Source organism: Gossypium hirsutum, chromosome D08 (genome assembly GCF_007990345.1).
Source record: "Gossypium hirsutum isolate 1008001.06 chromosome D08, Gossypium_hirsutum_v2.1, whole genome shotgun sequence".
Taxonomy (NCBI): domain Eukaryota; kingdom Viridiplantae; phylum Streptophyta; class Magnoliopsida; order Malvales; family Malvaceae; genus Gossypium; species Gossypium hirsutum.
In genome coordinates this window covers 63,858,890-63,879,585 of record NC_053444.1, presented here as the reverse complement: position 1 = coordinate 63,879,585, position 20,696 = coordinate 63,858,890, and the positions used below count along the sequence as shown (strand labels likewise).

Genomic DNA, 20,696 nt, shown 5'->3' with positions numbered 1-20,696 from the left:
ATCTTATTCTGTGATAATTATATTCGCTAAACCCTAAATTCTAAACTAAAGAAATAGTTAATTCTAAGATATTTTTTGAGGATTAATAGTTTAATCCTAATGTCCATGCGCTGATAGCATAATTTCTTCCAAGAAATAAATGATGTTTATAAAGATATTATATATAAATAAAAAATAAAAAGACAATTATTTTCCTATTTTGATGATAATGTAATTAGTTCTGTCACTTTTTTATGTTAAAAACTATAGGTTGAAGCATATAAATGCGCTAAAGGCACGTCGGCCTGCATAATTATCATAAATCCACAAATAATAATTAGTTGATAAGCAGAAAGGTAAGCATTATTAATTTAGTGGGGAGAGATTCACTTTTACTTTTCACTTTCGAATCTCGATCAAGTGCCCAAAAGAGAAGATGGACCACCCAAAACCCACACTCATTTTCCCCATAAATATCATCAATTACTGCACTTACAAAAAAGTTTAGTGTCAATAGAAAACGACTTCTCTTCTCCACCTTAATATAATATATGTGAAAAGAAGAAGAAGAAAAAGGTCCCAAATTATCAAATTAATACATGCCAAAACCCTTTTAGTTTAATCCTATTAATTTTGTCTAACCTACTTTTTCACACTTAATTATTGGTTGATGGCTGATAGCCATGCACTAGACGGCGTACACGTAACCCTCACAGCCCCCACAAATTCTGCACAACCGCATCTTCCCCCCATCATTAATTAATAAATATGTTTTTTATTGGACATAATTAATTAATAATATGATTTTTTTAATGCAATTACTAATATGATGATAGTTTACTAACCTTGAACTGTGTTATTGGACTCTAAGATTTCTTTTCCCTGCCGACTGCACGGCATGTTTTTATATTCATGAGTTTGGTAAGTTTGGAGGGTGTAGTTTGATACAGATATTTCTTGCTTTGGCCTAGAGTGTTACAGGTTTACAAATTTTAGGATTTATTAATACATTAATGATTTTGGCAGTAAATTCAGTATTATTTCCGTTGTAATAATTTAAAAAATGTTAGTTTGAAAATATTTAATTTGTGTATTTTTTTTCGATTTAAGAATTTGAGATTTACAAGTAAAAATAGGCTTTGTATGAAAAAAAACAAATTTAATATTATTTTTTGTCAGGATTATATCTCCCAACTCTATCGAAAATCTCAAAGTACTTGAATTAAGTGAAAATCATGCACAAATTGAAGAATTTGCACATGATTTTGCTCAACCTCATGACATATGTCATATAAGTTATTGATGAGAGCATGCTTCTCCTTGAGCCAAACACTTTTAATATGTAATTTTAATAAAGAACTATTAATTGTCAAACAAATGTTTGACATATCGATAATGAGTGTTCATCCTTATCATGAGTTTGAGTCGTAAAGATTATTTATTTGTAATATGTGTTAGTGATATGCTCTTATGAATTGTAAAATAAATATATTAATTGTTAATAAGGAAATACTCTCTTTATAATTTTTGGTATAAATTACCTTTTAAAAAGAAAATTAATTTAGGTACAAGATAAATAATAATTAGGTGATTGAATGAATTTGGTTGGGCAAGAAATAAGAGCTTAAGAGTGCAAAATGGCGTGAGGCTGAGCTTATGATCCCAAGTCCAAACGTGGAGTGGCTTAAATAAAAATGGCAAAAGACAAAGGACAAAAAACACATCTCCTATCTATTATTACTTCTTTGTCTAGTACTTATTATTATTACTGTTATTGCTATTATTATTATTATATTGAAGGCCTAGGGTGATGTTGATATTGATGACAGAGAAACATTCCACATTTCCCCACCCTCTCTCCCCTTATAAAAATCATCACTTTGAGCATGAATTTCCAGGCAAAGCCTTCTACTTCCACTACGGGTGCTGCCTATCCATATCAATCATAAACCTTTGGATTTGTAACTTTAGATTTTATTGATTGGTATCAGGTGAGGTGATGGACCAATCAAGTTCAACTCATCACCCATGTTTTTAGTCTCTCTTCCTGCTCCTTTCCTTGCTTATATATTATATATATGAAACACTAGCTGTTGTGTTCATTGAAGTTTTATCATATAGAATGGGATATGGAGAGCTTATTATACGAAGCTACGACCCCCAATATGATAGAACTCGAGTTGAAGATTTCGAGAGAAAATGTGAGGTAGGCCCAGCTAAGAGAGTGTTTCTCTTCACTGACACTTTGGGTGATCCCATTTGTAGGATCCGAAACAGTCCCATTTACAAAATGCTGGTACGTACCATACTATTTTCCTTTCTTATTACTTGTCATATGATTGATCATTTTCATTTTTTTTCATGCTAGGTAGCCGAGCTGGGCAACCAGTTGGTTGGTGTCATCCAGGGCTCTATAAAGCTTGTAACAGTTCATAAACCTCCTAATGATCTAGCCAAGGTGGGCTATATCTTGGGTTTAAGGGTTTCATCCCTTTATCGTAGACGAGGGATTGGTTCGAGCCTGGTTATCAAATTGGAAGAATGGTTCATTGCAAATGACGTTGATTACGCATACATGGCGACAGAGAAAGATAACAAGGCCTCGGTCAAGCTGTTCGTAGACAGGCTCAGTTATGTCAAGTTCCAGACACCAACCATTCTCGTAAACCCTGTCAGCCATCGGATGTCCCGGATATCATCCAATGTTGAATTAGCAAAGCTCAAGGTTGAAGAAGCTGAAGCTATATATCGTAAATCCATGTCGTCGACGGAATTCTTCCCGATTGATATAGGCAACATACTGAGGAACAAGCTAAGCTTGGGAACCTGGGCCGCATATCCTAGAGGTGAATCATGGGGTGGAGTTCCTAGTAGTTGGGCAATGCTTAGTGTATGGAACAGTGGGGAGCTTTTCAAGTTGAGGTTAGGGAATGCACCCTTATCTTGTTTGATGTACACCAAGAGCTCACGGTTGATCGAAAAGCTTGTACCTTGCGTTAAGCTGCCATGCATTCCCGATTTTTTTCGTCCATTCGGGTTCTACTTCATATATGGAGTGTACCGTGAAGGTCCATTGTCAGGCAAGCTGGTGCGGACCCTGTGCCGATTCGTGCATAACATGGCTTCAAAGTCCAAGGATTGTAAGGTTATCGTTACAGAAGTAGGAGGTAGCGACACATCGAGACTTCACATCCCGTACTGGAAGTCACTGTCATGTCCAGAAGATTTGTGGTGCATAAAAGCCTTAAAAAATGAAAAGAAGAATAGCCTCCATGAATTGACAAAAACCCCACCAACAAGAGCTCTTTTTGTTGATCCAAGAGAGGTCTGAAACAAAAGCAAAAACCCTGACCAAGGTGAGAGCTAAAATCAAAACCCCACCTCATGTATTCTTTGACAAATCCAATCCATGTCTATGGTGGGGGCTTTCTCTTGTTCCTTTCGCATCGCTCACACTAAATCTCACAAGATTTCCTTAATTAGGTGCCACCCTCGGTGTTGTAAGTTGTAACTCTTTTTTCTTTTGCACCTCAGTGGTCCAAACCTTCGTTCCTCCTTAGGTAAAATATATCGAGGGGATTCGCATTATCATGAAAGAAAGTAAAAATACTATACACGTTTCAAGCAAAAGCTTTCCTACTCAAAGATTTCGGTGCCCATTTCTTTTCTTTGTTTATGTCGTAGCATTTTCGAGCTGGCCTAGAAGATGTTAAGCTCACCATTTCAATTCGGGTATATCTTCCATTTTCAGTAACCCTACTTTATACATGCACAAGGAACAAGGTTGGGTAGGGTTTTAGGTCACTTGTCAGGTCCGTGAGACCGTATTTAGACAAAGCAGCATACTAGGCGACCCATCTATTCTTTCCTACCAAACATGGAAGCCTATTGTCAATTCCCACCGTTAAGTTCAAAGTTCAAAACATTAGTCAAAGTTTTATTAAGAATCCAAATCAAACATTATCGGTAATCTTACAGTAGGCCAAATAGTGTGATATCATTACTGTCTTCATTCCCACGATGATTTGATCCTCATTTGATAAAAGTGTATATATATATATATTGGCCGATCATTGAACTACTTACGTAGTATCTAGACGGATATAATACTATATTAAAGTTTTCAAAATATTTAAGCCATGACTACGACAGGAATGACAATAACATATAAAATTATAAATAAATTTTGATCCAATTTATAATATCATATATATAAACTTTAATTTTTTTGTGATTTTATGTACGAAATTTTGATTTGATTCAATTTTTATAAATTACTAACAGCATCATCGAATTAGTACTAGTTTACGTTCATGTATTGTATACACAAATAATTATATTAATCTAATATGAAAATAAATTTATGTATTTATCTCTTTAAATATGAACAAGTGAATCAAAATTAAAGTTTAGCGTATACATATAAACTACAATTCAAGTTTCATGCTTATAATTATATTAAATTAAAATTCATATATCAAATTGCATATTAAATCAAAGTTTTGAAGCCTTGTTCTATTCTTAAAAAAAAAAGTTTCGATACACTTAAGTAAGCATAATATATATTAGTAAATAGTTAGAAATTAGTAAATTATATATGCTAATAATATACGACGAGACAACATCATGGAAACTTGACATTGACAATGGAAATAAGTTATCCCACATAAATGAAAAGTTAGATAGAAGCTGCTTAACCGAAGAGGCCAAATTGTTTCTAATGTTGATTGCTGGTCTGATTTAATTAGCATTGGACTAAGAGACATGCAAATCTTGACTTAGATTTCCTTCCATAAATGATATTGAAAAGGAAAAGAAAAGAAAAGAATGATTAGTTAAACAGTTCCATCTCACAGTAGAGAGAGACGATACACATGGTGAGAACTTATACGATGGAGGCATTGAGGGTGAAGTAAGCTAATACTAATAGAGCCCTTTGCCTGCGTTGGGTTGCAATCTAAAACAGTGAAATCAACGAAAGAGATAAGGGGCACTTTGTTTGGTATCGCTTTGCTTTGCCGATGTTTCCTCAATTTGTCTCATCATTTGGTTCACCAAATAGAGCCGTGCATGAATAAAGACTTATGGCTTTTAAGTAAAAAGGGTGTGCAATTATTAGTACAACAAAGAAAGTTTGGTTTGGATTTGCACGAGTCCGGTTTGTCTCCAATCCTCTTCTAACCTTTTATTCTTATTTTTTATTGGTGAAACCCTCCTGATATTAATATCCAATATATAAATACATATCATAAAATAAGAAAAATGAAGATCCGGCTTTGAACAATTCATAATTTAAACAAGCCAATTCTTTTTATCAAAGCCTATTTTTTAAAATTAATATTTTTATTCAAATTCTCTTAAATATCAACTAAGTCGTTGGAGGGCTAAACAAAAATTGATCCAAATCATAACGTTTTTATTTCATGAGTTAAGAAACTGTTATTGAACTTAATTATATTTTTATTTAATTTATAATTAATTTTAAATTCTTTTCAAAAATTATATACGAGAGTTATTTTTATCTACTTGAGAACAAAACTCAATTTTGGTTAAAATAAAATCTCAAATGGAATTGAACCGTGCACCACACAGAAGTGAGGAAAGCGATAGGGGGTTGGTCTTAGTCATTATCTTGTTCCTGAGGTGGTCCATATCTAGTTTTGATTGGAAGAAGCCTTGGGCTTTTGCTAATTATCTGATTGTTTGAAGAAGATGAATGGGGTGACCCACTCCTCTGCATTTATCACTATATATCTGGGTCATCTCCATAATTTGTTTTTTCCCTTCCTTTTCTTCTATGCCTTTTCTAGTTTGTATGTGTTCTTTTTTTACCAAAATTTGCAGTTTGAGATGAACCACACACACACACAAAAAGAGCCTTTTTTTTTTTTGTTTAAGGTCTTCTTCATCTCAGGTAGCTTAATTAATTACTAGCAAATTTTTGTTTCAATGAGAAATGTAGATTAATTTCCTCAAGTTGATGCCATTTTTTTTTTAAAATTTGGAGAGACAGTACAAGAAACTTAGTGGGTTTCACTGTTTGGGCCATGTGGTTTAATTTGGGCCATATGAGATTGATAACAGGTCCAAAAATCATTTGAAACATTGCTAGGTAATGTATGGATATATTTGTTCATTGAATGGCCCAATTTAAAAAAGCCAGAATTCCCGATAACCTTAGCGGATGAACGTGTTGTGTTGGAAGATTAAAAAGCCGGCATCTCCGCTCCACGGTTTCTACTTTTTCAATACTTAATAATAATAATGTATTAATTATTAGAGTTGAAGAAGATTGTCTGATTCGTCGATGGAGTTTTAGTTCGATTGGTATAAATATTGTTGTCAATATAATAAGACGTAGATTCAAGTGTACTAAAGTGCATTATCCTCCTATTTATTTATTGGAGGGCTATAAATAGTTCTAAACATTATATAAAAAAATAGATATAATCAGAATTTATAATAAGATTATTAAAAAATTCCTAACTTACCCTTTCAAATTTTGATATGGATTCTTTTTACACATAAATAGTAGAGATTAAATGCTTATTTTTAGTTGTAACTTATTTTAATCTTTAAATTAAAATAAGTATTTTTAATTTTTACAATAATCATTCCAACTAAATTAAAATTCAATTATTTTATATTATTTTAATTATATTGTATCTACTATATTTTTTACCTCCCATTCTGCGAGTGAAAAACAGTTTTCCGAATAACAGTATTCACTAAAATTAATTGCTTATTTTAAGTGAATGATTAACTTCATGGTAGTTTTTGACACAAACCATAGTTTTACTCTTAAGTAAATTTAATGTTAGTTATTTATTATTTAGATACACTATTATTTATGTATTTATTTAAGTTGATGTCACGAATTAACCAAATATTAAAATAAGTTATATTATTTGAACGTACTTTAGTCTTTTTACTTTAACAAAAATCAATAAAAATATAGATATAATAAAATTTGAATCCACACCCATTGAATTAGTAAAACCTTAAAATTACAACTCAACCGAAGCTTTATTTTAATATTTGTATACGTTTTTATTTTAATATGCACGGTTTATAATCTTCATCAGTTGTATATCTATACTATTATTTAAGTTCCTGGCTGAGTTGGTGTCACGAGTCAATCAGGGACCAACACGATTAGAGATATTACAAAAATGTTCTTCTATAATTAAAATAAGTTTTATTATTTGAGAGTACTGCTGTTTTTTATTTTAACAAAACCCAACAAAAATATGCATATGATGAGATTTGAACTGACGCTATTGGTATCAATATAACTTTAACTTTGCCACTAAATCAATAAAAATATGCATATGATTAGATTTTAATATAATATTTACATTTTAATTGTATGATGCAGACTCTAGTACCTTCCTCAATTGTATATATATCTACATTATTATTTTAAATTTCATTTTACTCACAATTTAATTTACTTTTTTTATTTTAATATCATGCATATTTCACGTTTAATTACTAATTAGTTTCAAACCATACGTTTTATTATTTATTTTCTGTTATTTTCAAACATACATTTATGTTCTAAATACGTGGTGATAGAATTTCTGGTACTATAATTCAGAATTTATTAAGTTAGTGTCACCCTTAATCGAGTCACCAACTCAATAATGAAATTATAGGAATACCCCTTCTTTAAATGATACTATTATGATAGAACTTGTAACACCCCTAACCCGTAACTGTCGCCAAAATAGGTTAAGAGGCATGACCGAATTTTCAACTCAGTTCAGATCGGTAATTCATCAAACATTTAACAAATATCATTTCATTTCAGTAATTATCAATCATTCATAAGCAAACTTGCCAAAACATATCATCTTATACACATTTGACCATTATAACAACTAAGTCAAATCTCATGGCTTAAGAACATCAAAACACATAACTATACAATAAGCTAAAGTAACCTAAAACATATTCCCATAAACTAGCCTATACATGCCATATTTACACAATGAGTTCAAAAGTACCGAGAAATCGATTGGATAGTGTGATGCTTATCTCCGACATCGTCTGAATCGAGCTAGCTAACGAACCTCTATAAAACACGAAGAAATAAATTGAGTAAGCATTAAAGCTTAGTAAGTTGATATGTAAATAATAAGCAATCTGTTAACATGCTTTAACCAATCCTCACAACATGTTCTCAAGATAATACAATCAAAATTTCACATAGTTCCACTATTTACTCATGTTCACTTCAAGTTGTCCACTTGAGTCATAGTCACTAAATTATTTATATCTTGCGCTACAAAACTCCAAATTAAGATCCGCTTGATTTTCCCGAAACTAGACTCACATATCTTTTTACCATAAAATTATCAAAATTTTTGGTTTAGCCAATAAGTACAGTTAATTCTTCAAAGTCGTCCCTATTCTGCGGTCTGACAGTTCCGACCCTTCTTCTCTAAAAATTAATTATCTCTTAGTACAAGATTCAGATGATATTCCCGTTTGTTTCTATTGAAAATAGACTCATTAGGAATTTTAATCATATAAATTTTAACTCATAATAATTTTTATACAATTTTTAATGATTTTCCAAAGTCAGAATAGGGGATTCCAAAATCATTTTGACATTATCTCACAAAAATTCAAATATCTCATAATACGAGATTCTTTTGCTTACACTGTTTCTTCTATGTGAAACTAGACTCAATAAGCTTTAATTTCATGTTTTATTCAATTGCTGCTGTCCAAAATTGTTTTATTGCAAATTTTGCTCTTTCATGATTTCTTTCATACATTCATAAAATTTCGTTTCCAGTTCCATCATATTTCATCTATACAACTCACATAGCTCATATTCCATTTCATTCTCAATCATATAATCGGTAACAGTATAATGCCCGTTGAACCTAATGAAACATCGAAGGATACTCGGGTGATACACACTATGTGCATTAATCGGTAATCCGTCAATTCATTATCATTTCCGCTCTTTCGAGCCATGATTGGTAAGCTCATTCCGAGCTGAAGAACAGTAAGTTCTATCAAGCTGAAACGGTAAGCTCATAAGAGCTGATGTTGACACCATTTTTTTGATTGAAAACGGGGTCGACTTGGGTTTTGAAAAATGAAAACAAAAACGGGAGTCGCCACCAATCCTTTTTTATAATGTGTGATTGGGTCACCTTGAGAAATGGTTGTTTTTAATAAATGATTTGATTTTATTAAAACAACAGTTTTGGTCCGCGAAATTTAGAAAATGGGTTCGGGATTCGGTTACGTACGAGGAAGGATTAGCACCCTCGTAACGCCCAGAAATTGGTACCTAGTTGATTAACTAATGTCTTGATGTCGAAAATTGAAAATTTGGAAAAATTAAAAATACAATCCTTGTGTTAAAATAAAAAAAAATTGGAAAAGAAGCATATTTCACGTTATTCGAGAAAGAGAATCATATCTAGTAAGTTAGGACACAATGTCTCGAATTCCCGATACGCGAATGAAAAATATTTATTTTAAAAAAAATTTAGCCCTCTCGGATTTAAAAACGAGATCACGACCAGTAAGTTAGGACACGATCTTTTTTATTCTCAATATCATCTAAAACTTGAGTTTGAAAAGATTCACGTATTTAGATTTATTGTGAAAATCGAAACCCAGTAAGTTAGGGCACGACTTTCTCAAATCTAAATAAAAAATAATGCCTTTATTATTTTTTTAAAAAATCCTCATCTCGGGAAAATAACGTGTCATATCCAATGCGTTAGGACACAATATATTGAATTCCCGATAATGAGCCTTTTATTATTTTTAAAAGAGTAATCTCGATTATTTAGATTCAACGAAGAAAATCGAAACCCAATACGTTAGGGCTCGATTCTCTCGAAGATCCCAAATACCGAGTATTACTTATTTTTAAAATTTCTTTTTTGAAATCTAAATAAAAATGGGTGTAATGAGATGATGATGATATAAGCAAAATAATATAAGCAACGGCTACGAAGTAAAATAAATACAGAGACGAACTAATATAATACACAATCACAAACATATAAGCAATAAAATTAAAACATTCATTCTAAATAATGAAAATGTAAATAAAGAAATAAACAAAGAAAATGTATAAAACTATAAAAATATAAAAGATACATATATATGTATACATAAAATTATGGAAATATATAAAAACATGTATATATAAAAGTATGTATATATATGTATACTTTATATATTTATGTAAAAAGAAGAACTATGTACGTATAAACATATTATGTAAATGTATTCACGTGTATACATATATATATAAAATATAAAATATAAAAACATATGTACATATTTTAAAATTATTATATAAATATATATATAAGTAAGTATATACATATATACGTATGTAAATTAAAATATGAAAAGTATATACATAGGTATATATATGAATCATAAAATATATAAAGAACATATATAAAATACATATTTAAAAATATGAAGAATATGTAAGTATATATATATATTTTTATGAAAACAAGATATGTATATAGATATATAAATATGTATATAAATTATAAAATATGAAAATACTGGTATGTATATAGATTCAAGATATGCACGTACATATATACAATTAGATCTAAAATTAAAAGAAGTATAAATGAGCAACTAATAATAATAATAATAATAATAATGATAAAATAGAAAAGATATGAAAAAGGGACTAAATTGAGCTAAAAACAAAATTTCGGGGCAAGTTCGAAATATAAAAAGACCAAAATGGACGCGCGAAAAACCAGGAGGGGTCAGAATGGAAATAAAAACTAGGAGGGGACTAAAATGCGATGAAAATAAAATTATCAGGCCTAATTAAAAGAAATAAAAACAATTAAAAGGATTTAATTGAAACAGGTGTAAAACGCGGAAGGACCAAGATGGATATTTTTCCATTTTTAAAGGAAAACACGCGGATCCCTTTTGCTGGAGCGGGTCGGGTTGCGGATCAGAGGTCCAAAACGGCGTCGTTTTAAGGGCCTCTGAACCCCCCACCCCCAAAACGACTCGTTTTAAGGGGTTATTTAAGCCCCAAAATTTTTTTGAAAATTCATTTCTGCTACTGTTTTAAAAAAATCAAAACCCTTCCTTTTTTTCTCAAAACCTTTCCCCTCCTCCGGCCATGGTTTCCGGCCAAAAGCCGCCGTCGGCCCCACCGTGGGTGGTGGTTGGCGCCCTTAAAAAATCAGTTTTTTAACCCAGTTTTCAAACCCCACTCAAAGGCCGAGTCTTTGAAACGGGAAGCCGAGAGAAAAAAGAAAAGAAAAAAAAGGTCTTTGGCCTCCTTTAAGTCCGAATCTAACGACGGCAAGGAGGTCACCGACGCCGGGCTCGCAAGGTGACCAGGTACGCTCCTTCTCCCTTCTCTTTTTATTTTTACTTTCGCAGATAAAAAAAATAAACAAATAACTAAAAAGATCTAAAACAAAAAGAACAAAAAGTGAAATATCACCTTTGAAACCTTGTTTTTTATTTCTTTGAAAGTTTTTGTACAAAAATAAAAAAGGCCCCCTTACAAAGAAATTGAAAAATGGCTTTTATAGCTGAGATTACAAGTGTTTTCTTCTAGTTTTTGTCCATTTCTCTATTGTTTCTTCTTTTGCACCTTGGTTGTTGCGTGTTTGCAGGTGGAACAGGTGAGTGGTGTTGATGGAGCAAGTGGGAGGACGGAGCCGGCGCGGATGGGACGTGCGACGGTGGCAGAGCAGGTCAAGGGTCAAAAGCAGGTGCGGCGCTAGGGTTAGGGGGCTAGGGTTTTTTCTTTTGTTTTTTTTCTGAAAATGGGTATTGGGTTTTGATAATTGGGCTAGGTTTGGGTTGTATTTGGGTTTGGTTTAATTTGGGCTTATTGGGCTGCTTGGGCTGGGCAAAATATTGGGCTGTATAGCTGATATATAGGTAAGCTCATACAAGCTGTGGTGAGTTCGCAACAAATGTAGGAGCTCGACCAAAATGGTAACCCTAGTGGCATGTCACTCGTATCCTACGATTTTCTATAGTTCAAACAGGGCTCGGTATTACTCAATACATTTCAAATTAAGCAATTCTATAATGTTTATTTCAACCATTCAATTCACACATATATATACATATTCATTTCATACAATTGCAATTAAATGAAAGTTCGATTCTAATTATATGAACTTACCTTAAGTTGCTCGGATTGAAATTATTGACTATTCGTCCGCTTTTTCTTTTCCCTGATCTAATCCCAATCTCGACTTATCTTGATATGCAAGCTAGAATGTAACACCCCCTACCCGTATCCGTTGTCGGAATAGAACACGAGGCATTACCAGAGTTTACTGAACATTTTCAATAATTCTGAATCATTTATTGTTCATATTCTGAAAATAATCATAACGTCCCTCTATTGGGAACCTACTGGGATTAAATCGGAATCATAGGAAATTTTTCGTAGAATCTTAAATATATATATAGATTTTAATTTTTTTTTGAATTTCCGAATTAGGTGCAGGGTTCATACGGGCGTATCACATAACAAATCTTTTCATAAGAAATTGCATAACTGAAACATTTCCACTCTTTCATAAGCTCAATTATATTTTCATCTAAGCACTTACCATTCTAGTGCACCTTATAATTAAACATATTATCATTCAACAGTAATTTGGCACTTTCCTAAACTTCAAGCAACAACATTGGTTAGCATACTTTAATATTGACAAACTTATTTTCTCGTCATGTCTCACTTAAATTTATTACTCGTCTTAATACACATAATTTTCCTTGTATCAACGTATCAAAGATAGTCTCATATTTACATGTCATGATACATATCATTTTCTTGTTGTTTCTTCTTAAATATAAATTATTTAATTCATTATGACAATATTTCATGTACCATAATTTTTTTATAAGTTCAATGTATATTTATTCCAGTAGCAGTTCATAATCTTGAATATGCATAATTATCAGGCAAGTTTCACACACATGTATTTTCCATGTCATATTTTAGTATATCAAATAATTATCATTTCTATGTATTTCAAGTTTAATTTCATGATTTTATGTACTTATCATTTTCTATTTTTATCCCGTTGAATTTCTCGAAAATTCGATGGATTTTCAAGGGTATACTTTAGTGTACAAATTCGAGTCTGTCAATTCATATTCATGTGCGCACATTTTTCAATTCAGATAGCACACTCTCGCGAACCTCATTTATTACAGCGCGATTACCAGTCCAAGCTAAATCCCCTGTAATATAAACTCATAGAGTATTGTCGGGATTACCAGTCCAGGCTAAATCCCCTGCAACGACAATTACTCTAATGAGCTTGGATCTGAATTACCAGTCCAAGCTAAATTCAGACCCTAATTCGAATTACCCGTCTGGGCTAAATCCATTTTCCACATATTCTTCGGGAGGGCTATATCAAGATCACCCGTTCGGGCTGGATCTTTTTCACACATATTCTTCGGGAAGGCTATATTAGGATAGGATCACCCGTCCGGGCTAGATCCTTTTTACTGTCAATTCTTTTTCAGAGATCCATCGAATTTTCCTTCCATTCAACCGGGATTTCTTCCCATTTTTATCAAATATATCAATGTTTCACATCAATGGCCGAACCTAGCATGCTTCCATGGTGTTTTTCTTCTTTGATTTTCAGTGGTGAAGATGGAAGAAAGATGATATCTTTCTTTTCTTTATCATATTTTAATTACTTATTTACTAATTTACTTAATTAACCTTGATATATAACCTTTAAAATCACCTAATAAATGTCCATATTTTTCCACTCAACATGTCAATGGTTTAATTACAACATAAACCCTCTAACCATTTAATTTCATAGCTTTTAAACCCCTTTAGCTTATAGAACTCCAATTTTACATATTTTACAATTTAGTCATTTTTATCGAATTAAGCATGCAAATGATAAATGGTCCCTCTACTACGTTTAAAATTTGGATTTTGTATATATACGTACTTTAATTTGACATATTTTAGTTTATCTACTTTTATAATATCGTTAGTTAGTCCAAATAGTCAACACCCTTAATATTTCGATTAAAATGCTGAGGTGAAAATTCTTTTCTTAGAAATATCCATTCTAAATTATGCCAAAATAGATTTTGGTGTATTAGAAAAGTGCTTTTAAGAAAAATTCACGTCAATATTTTAAAAGGAATAGTTACGGATATTAACTCTTTGGACTAGCTAAAGTCATTCTAAAAGTAGAGAACCAAATTACGTCAAATTTAAAATATAAAACTAAATCCTCAATATAAGCATAGTAAATGACCAAAACTGCAATTTAACCATTTGTTATAATAACTAAAGAAAGCCTCTTCATAGGTGTCACGTAGAGAAGGCCTTAGGGCATTCCTATTATATATAGAAATATAGATTAGGGTCGTAAATGAATCCAACAAACTTTTGTTTATCTTTTGTTAAATTCTAAAGATGGTCCATATTGATTTGTGAACATTTAATCTCTACTTTTATTAGCTCAAATTTGGTCTTTTTACTTTTTAAATTGCTATTTTTTAGTTATTTGGGTAATTTTTTTTGTTAACTCTGTTTAAAAATTAAGCATCTTTATAGTTTTTGGAAATTAACCCTATTTTCCCCCTTTATTTAAACCATTAATTACTTATAGCTATTCAATTTACACAAATTTAATAATTTTTAAATTTATGTAGTCCTCTCTCCAACTCCCTAGCTTTCGATTTATAAAAACTAGTATGATTCCTCAAGTTTTAATGCTAAATTATAGAATAAAAATTGAAAGGTTAAAATATATTTTAAATCTCTATACACATCGTACTAGTCTTTCTATTTTTATTTTGAAAATTTTAGTTACTCTACTTTTCAAATTAAAAAAAATTGGGTTCAATTGTTACCGCTGTTAAAATTCTTTTGTTAAATTCACGGGTGTAACATTTTAAAATTTAAAAAAAATCACTTGATAGAGATGTAACAAAAAATTTACATTGAAAATGCTCATGTGAATTTTTTTTTCTTAAAAACATCACTTCAAATTTGATAAAATATTTTTTTGTTGGAATAGTATTCTTAAAGAAAAAAATGGCATAAGCATTATAATTGAAATAGTTAACAATATTATTTATTTAAATTAACTAATGAGATTATAAAAATAGAGGGACCAAATTATGTCAAAAATTAAAGTATAAGGATTCAATCCAAGTTTCAACATAAGATAGGGGCCAAAATTAAAATTTAACCATCATCTTATAAAGGAAAAAAGAAAGGAGGTAAACCCAAAAGATGTGTTTGTCTCTCTCCAAGACTCTAATATTTTAATAAAAAATTTGTAAGGGTATTCAAATTATATATAATCATATAATATTTTAATAAAAAATTTAACGATATTAATTATTTGGATTAGCTAATAATATTATAAAAATATAGAGGCCAATTTATATTAAAAATTAAATTTCGAATTAAGGCGTAAAAGAGGAACTAAAAATGAATATCGAATAACGAATATCAAAACACTATGTTAACTTTAGAGGACAACGTCCACTACACGATTACACCGATCAGGACGAATTCGTTTCTAAGACAGTGAATTTACCAGGACATAGTAAATTTATTTTATCATTTATTTTCTAGTTAGTGCTAACATATTTATTTTGCAGATACAATATTAAGTTACTAACTTATTATATGATTTTTAAATTTTTAATACATTGTGTAACTGGAGGATGGCGACATGGAGTAGCGATGTTATTGGGGGTTTTTTTCTTTATTTTTTTATTTTTATGTTATGGTAGATTTAAATACAAGTCCTTTCACATTCTATTTGTGGTTTCATGGCTTTATTGATTATATATCTTAATTCTGTTTATAAGAATATATCTTTAAAATTCTAATATAAGTATAAAAAAGTAATTGTTTGGTAGACAAATATAATGGTTTGAAGCAAGTGTTATGAGTCGAGGCAATGTAATAAAAGGGAAAAGACGACTCCACTTCCACAATAATGCATGCTTTCAACCCAACTTTTCTCACAAATATTTTACAACTGCAATATGCAAATCACACTCATCAAACACCCAGTTTTCCTTTTCGCCAATAATCCAAAACATTAAAGGAAACACTGTGTGAATATAAAGACACTCTTTTAAAAGTAAACACCATAATTATCTTTATTCAATTTCATATTTTTATTGGGGTTTTTTTTTAAATTTAATTGACCTCATTTGATGGAATAACTTCATTAATAATTTATACATACTAATCCAAAAATTTTATAACGAGTAATTGAGATAAAAAACATCTTTAAAACGTTTGATTATTACCTTAAATATGAAACAAATTTAAAATTTGTGACCAACATCAAACTTACAAAAACGCAAATGAATCCTTCACACAAGAGTTACTCCATCAAAAGGAGAGCAAGGTAAGCACGTCATAAAAACAACATACAAGCATGATAAAGAAAAACCCATCAAATTTTAATTTTTTTAATTAATATCTTAGTATAAAGATGTGAGAATTTGAAGAAGCAAAGGGCTCAAAAAGGCTGATTGGCCTCTTCCTCCGATCAGAGTACACATGTTTGCTATATACATAAGGATTGCATAATAACATAAAAACACTTGCGCTATATTTCTAGAGGAAATTGAGATATTTTAATTATTAGTTTTTGAAATTATAGAAATTGTATTTATTCATATATAAAACTTTTATGCTCAAAAATTGTAATCATGTATGCCTAAGGGTGAAACCAAAAATAGTTTTCAAGGGAGTTAGAATAGAGTTATAATTCTTTTAGGAGGTCAAAATACAATTTTATTATTATATTATCTTATAAATTTATTATTTTTAAAGGACTAAAAGTGAAATTTTACCTTTTGAGAAATTAGGAGACCAAATGTCTCCCTTATGTATGCTTATTGGATTAACGACTTAAATCTAAAGTTTAACAAAAAAAAAAAACTACTAAAAAGTTTTAAGATGGTTATCTTTTTAATAAATCAAATCCAAGCCATCTACATACAATCAACTTAAATCCAAGTTTATTGTAGAAATGATTTTTTATGATTTATGTTTACTCTCTTCTCTATGACAATTTTTATCTATAACAGCAACAATCATAAAATATGAAGTACACTCTTCACTGAATTAGTTCTCTATAATAACTCATTGTCTAAAAATTTAGTAAAATTAATTATATTCGCAAGTGAAATAAGAATAAATTATATTCCTAAATGTTATAATTTTATATAAAAATCTATTAATCACATTTTATCTAGCTTAAATAATCTTTAATAAATGAAATTACATTTACAAATTTTATTACAGACATAATCTAAATCTCACTAATTAATCTTATTAATAGATGATTATTTAATTTGAAAATTAAAAAATAAATATAATCATAATCTCAAGTGTTGATATAGGTGTATAACAATCACATCTTTATAACATCTAAAATTTTGATAGATAAATGTGTTGTTATAAAGAGAGTTGACTGTAATAGATACATACGTGTTTATCACTTGATCCACACACTTTAAACATACTCTACATCATATTTGAGGGGCATTTAAAACTAAAACTAATAGCTAAACTGATGGAATGATTTAATTAATACGATATTGATATTTTAAGTTTAGAGATGAATTTAAAATGACATGTGAAATTCTTACAAGAAAATTAAAAAAGAAGAAGCCTTAATGCATCATTTATTTATTCTTTAAAGTTTTTTCCACTTTGATTTTTAAAGGGGTTTTCTTGTTGATTAAGACCTCAACCTTTTTGTCACTCACCAGTTTAGTCCTTTTGGCATTAGAAATGACGGTTAAGGTTTTCTGCAAAATTTTTTAAAAATAGGAAAAATTAAGTGATCAATATTTATTACCCTAGTCATCTTTTATATAATTATATAATAAAAAAAATACTATATTCAAACTTTTTTATTTCCACTGTTTAATTAGATAAAAAATTATTAACTTTATTTTGCTAAATATAATAATATGTAATAATTTCCTTTCTTTTCCATAACCATTATTAGTCCAAAGTGTAAGTGTTCATAGTTGACAAGAAACAAGACGAAAACGTCCGTCGTTAAATTCCACCCTCTAATTAAGTTATCAAATTTTCATTATTGAATTCCCCGCCAGACACTATCAATCCTCCTTCCCTTCCTTTCCCCGTTGCTCTCTCTTTCTTCTTAATTTCTTCGAGGGTGCAACCATGGCATCGTGCGTGAGCGACACGGCTCGAGCCCTCGGCTGTAGGGACGGTGCAGCCGCCACGCACCTCAAGTTCATCTCTCTTTTCGTAATCTTCTTCACCAGCGTCATCGGCATAACTACCCCGGTCCTCCTGGCCCGTTATTTCCAAGGAAAACCCGTGTACGACAAGGCAATTCTAATAATCAAGTGCTTCGCTGCCGGAGTCATCCTTTCAACCTCCTTGGTCCACGTCCTCCCAGACGCCTTCGCCGCCCTATCGGACTTCCAGGTCGCTTCTCGCCATCCCTGGAAAGATTTCCCCTTCGCCGGCCTTGTCACTCTAATCGGGGCTCTGCTCGCTCTTTTTGTGGACTTAACGGCTAGCTCACATGTGGAGCACGGTCATAAACCCAGTGGAGACTATTTACCGGTGGGAACGCATGATGTAACAGTGGGAAAAAAAGTGGGCAACACCAATAGTGATTTGTCGAACGAGGAATTAGTGAAGCTTAAGCAGAGACTGGTTTCCCAGGTTTTGGAGATTGGGATAATTTTCCATTCGGTGATAATCGGGGTGACGATGGGGATGTCCCAAAATCAGTGTACCATCCGACCTCTGGTCGCTGCTCTCGCCTTTCATCAGATCTTCGAAGGCATGGGCCTCGGTGGCTGCATTGCACAGGTATCACTTCAATTAATTTAATGTTTGATTTTAATTTTTGATGCAGTGGACCAGAAATATAGTTGTTTTGATTTAGACCCATCCCTTTCTCCTGTTTTATAAAATTCAATTTAATTCTTAATTTTTTTTCAATACCAAGTCTTCAACTTAAATTTACTTCAAACTTATGTTTAAGACAAACATTTTCAGTAGATTGCTGGCCTTAGAGCTAACTGTTAAGTGTTAATTTCATACTGATCTTTTGTGCCTAACAACTATTATGAGTACAATAACTACTCCTATAAATGACATTGTTATGAGTTAAACTTTAAAGCATTAATTAACAAAACCCTTTATCATGCAGCTTCAGATACTTGTACTTAATTACTGAGTTTCTCTGCCTTACCTTTCTTTTAAGATTACAGAGTCTATGAATATTAATTCGAATTGGATGAAGTGATGAGGACTGTGGTTTGTGAATGATTTTTCAGGCGGGTTTCAGAATGGGGACAGTGGCGTACATGTGCTTAATGTTTTCCGCGACGACCCCGATGGGAATATTGTTGGGAATGATGGTGTTTTCGGTGACGGGGTACAATGACAGTAGCCCTAATGCATTGATAATGGAAGGTATATTGGGTTCATTGTCGTCGGGTATTCTCATCTATATGGCTTTGGTCGATCTCATTGCTGCCGATTTCTTCCATAACAAGTTGATGGGTTCACATACGTGGTTGAAAAAGGGTTCATTCATTGCCCTTGCTCTTGGCTCCACCTCTATGTCTATCCTTGCAATTTGGGCTTGAAAATTAAAACGATTACAAATTTCATTTCATCAAATATGGCAATGGCATGGAGTAGATTAATCAGTAGTTGAATATCATATATATATATTGTTACTTAATAATCAAGTTACAAGTTTTCGACAACCATAAATATATATGATAGAGAGAGAGAGAGAGAGACAGTGCGATTTGTAATCGTGTAAATACTTCACTGTGCGTGCGTGTATGTGTGTGTATATATCAATCAATTCAAAGTTAAAACTCCATATGAAATGGATGGTGAGAATGGGTGTCAAAAGGTGGGGGGAGAGACGTGTAAATGTAATCCAAAATGCACATTTGTCTAACTTTGTTTGATATGCGAGCCTAGCCATGATTCCATTAAGTAAAGTGAAGATGTCATAGGTGAGAAAATGGATGAGGGTGCAACTCAGTTCATGCATGAACAGAGATTTCTTCAACTTTCTAACCATTTAACAAATTTTAATGATTTGTTTTTTTTTCCTAGGTAAAGCAAATAAAAATTCCATTTCAATCCTACAAGTTTAGAATATGATGTCATACATTTAATAATTTATATATATATATGTTTTTTTATATAAAAAGTGGAAATTATTCAAGATTAAACTTCAAACTGATTTTTATTCAAATCTATCATTTCATTAGAAGTTTCTGCGAAACCACTCTCATTTTCTTAAACGTTATCATTCTACACACTTTATAAAAGCTTATATAACTTTAGATAAAAAAATAATTTGGAACTTAGACCGTGTGGTCCCGTAGCTCAGTTGGTTAGAGCGTTGGTCTTATGAGCCGAAGGTCGCGAGTTCGAGCCTCGCCGGGACCAACTTATATTTAATTTTTTCCGGTCCCAGTCCTATATTCTGGAATCTGGACAGTTTCTAATATATACCCAAACGGAAAATGCCGGAAACTCGAGAAATAAATTATTTCGTGATTTGATCCCCTTGAATTGGATTTTTGGTTCCACAACTTGTTAAATAAGATTCTCTCCAGTGCAGCAGCTTGAATCCCTTGCTCTTAATTTCGTTATTCAAACCACAATA

The 20,696-nt window shown here is 31.4% G+C and overlaps 2 protein-coding genes and 1 non-coding gene across 3 annotated transcripts; all 3 read left to right on the top strand.

Moving 5' to 3' along the window:
- The first annotated feature begins 1,870 nt into the window (after positions 1-1,870).
- Positions 1,871-3,974, top strand: LOC107933762 (probable N-acetyltransferase HLS1). Its single transcript, XM_016866047.2, has 2 exons — positions 1,871-2,275; positions 2,348-3,974. Exons 1-2 carry the CDS (start codon positions 2,102-2,104, stop codon positions 3,308-3,310), a joined length of 1,137 nt encoding a protein of 378 aa, XP_016721536.1. The 5' UTR covers positions 1,871-2,101; the 3' UTR covers positions 3,311-3,974.
- Positions 3,975-18,006: 14,032 nt separating this feature from the next.
- LOC107933808 (zinc transporter 6, chloroplastic) lies at positions 18,007-19,895 on the top strand. The gene is made up of 2 exons (XM_016866091.2): positions 18,007-18,865; positions 19,336-19,895. The coding sequence occupies exons 1-2, from the start codon at positions 18,203-18,205 to the stop codon at positions 19,648-19,650; spliced, it is 978 nt and encodes a 325-aa protein (XP_016721580.1). The 5' UTR covers positions 18,007-18,202; the 3' UTR covers positions 19,651-19,895.
- Positions 19,896-20,402: 507 nt separating this feature from the next.
- TRNAI-UAU (transfer RNA isoleucine (anticodon UAU)) lies at positions 20,403-20,476 on the top strand. The gene has a single exon. It is a non-coding gene; the product is annotated as a tRNA-Ile (tRNA).
- The last annotated feature ends 220 nt before the right edge of the window (positions 20,477-20,696 follow it).

What these genes read in the sequence shown, in the direction of transcription:
- LOC107933762 (XM_016866047.2), top strand. Translation starts at nt 2,102, where the DNA reads ATGGGATATGGAGAGCTTATTATACGAAGCTACGACCCCCAATATGAT. An exon ending in GTCCCATTTACAAAATGCTG is followed by an intron (nt 2,276 to 2,347) that starts GTACGTACCATA and finishes TTTTCATGCTAG; the next exon opens with GTAGCCGAGCTGGGCAACCA.
- LOC107933808 (XM_016866091.2), top strand. Translation starts at nt 18,203, where the DNA reads ATGGCATCGTGCGTGAGCGACACGGCTCGAGCCCTCGGCTGTAGGGAC. An exon ending in TCGGTGGCTGCATTGCACAG is followed by an intron (nt 18,866 to 19,335) that starts GTATCACTTCAA and finishes ATGATTTTTCAG; the next exon opens with GCGGGTTTCAGAATGGGGAC.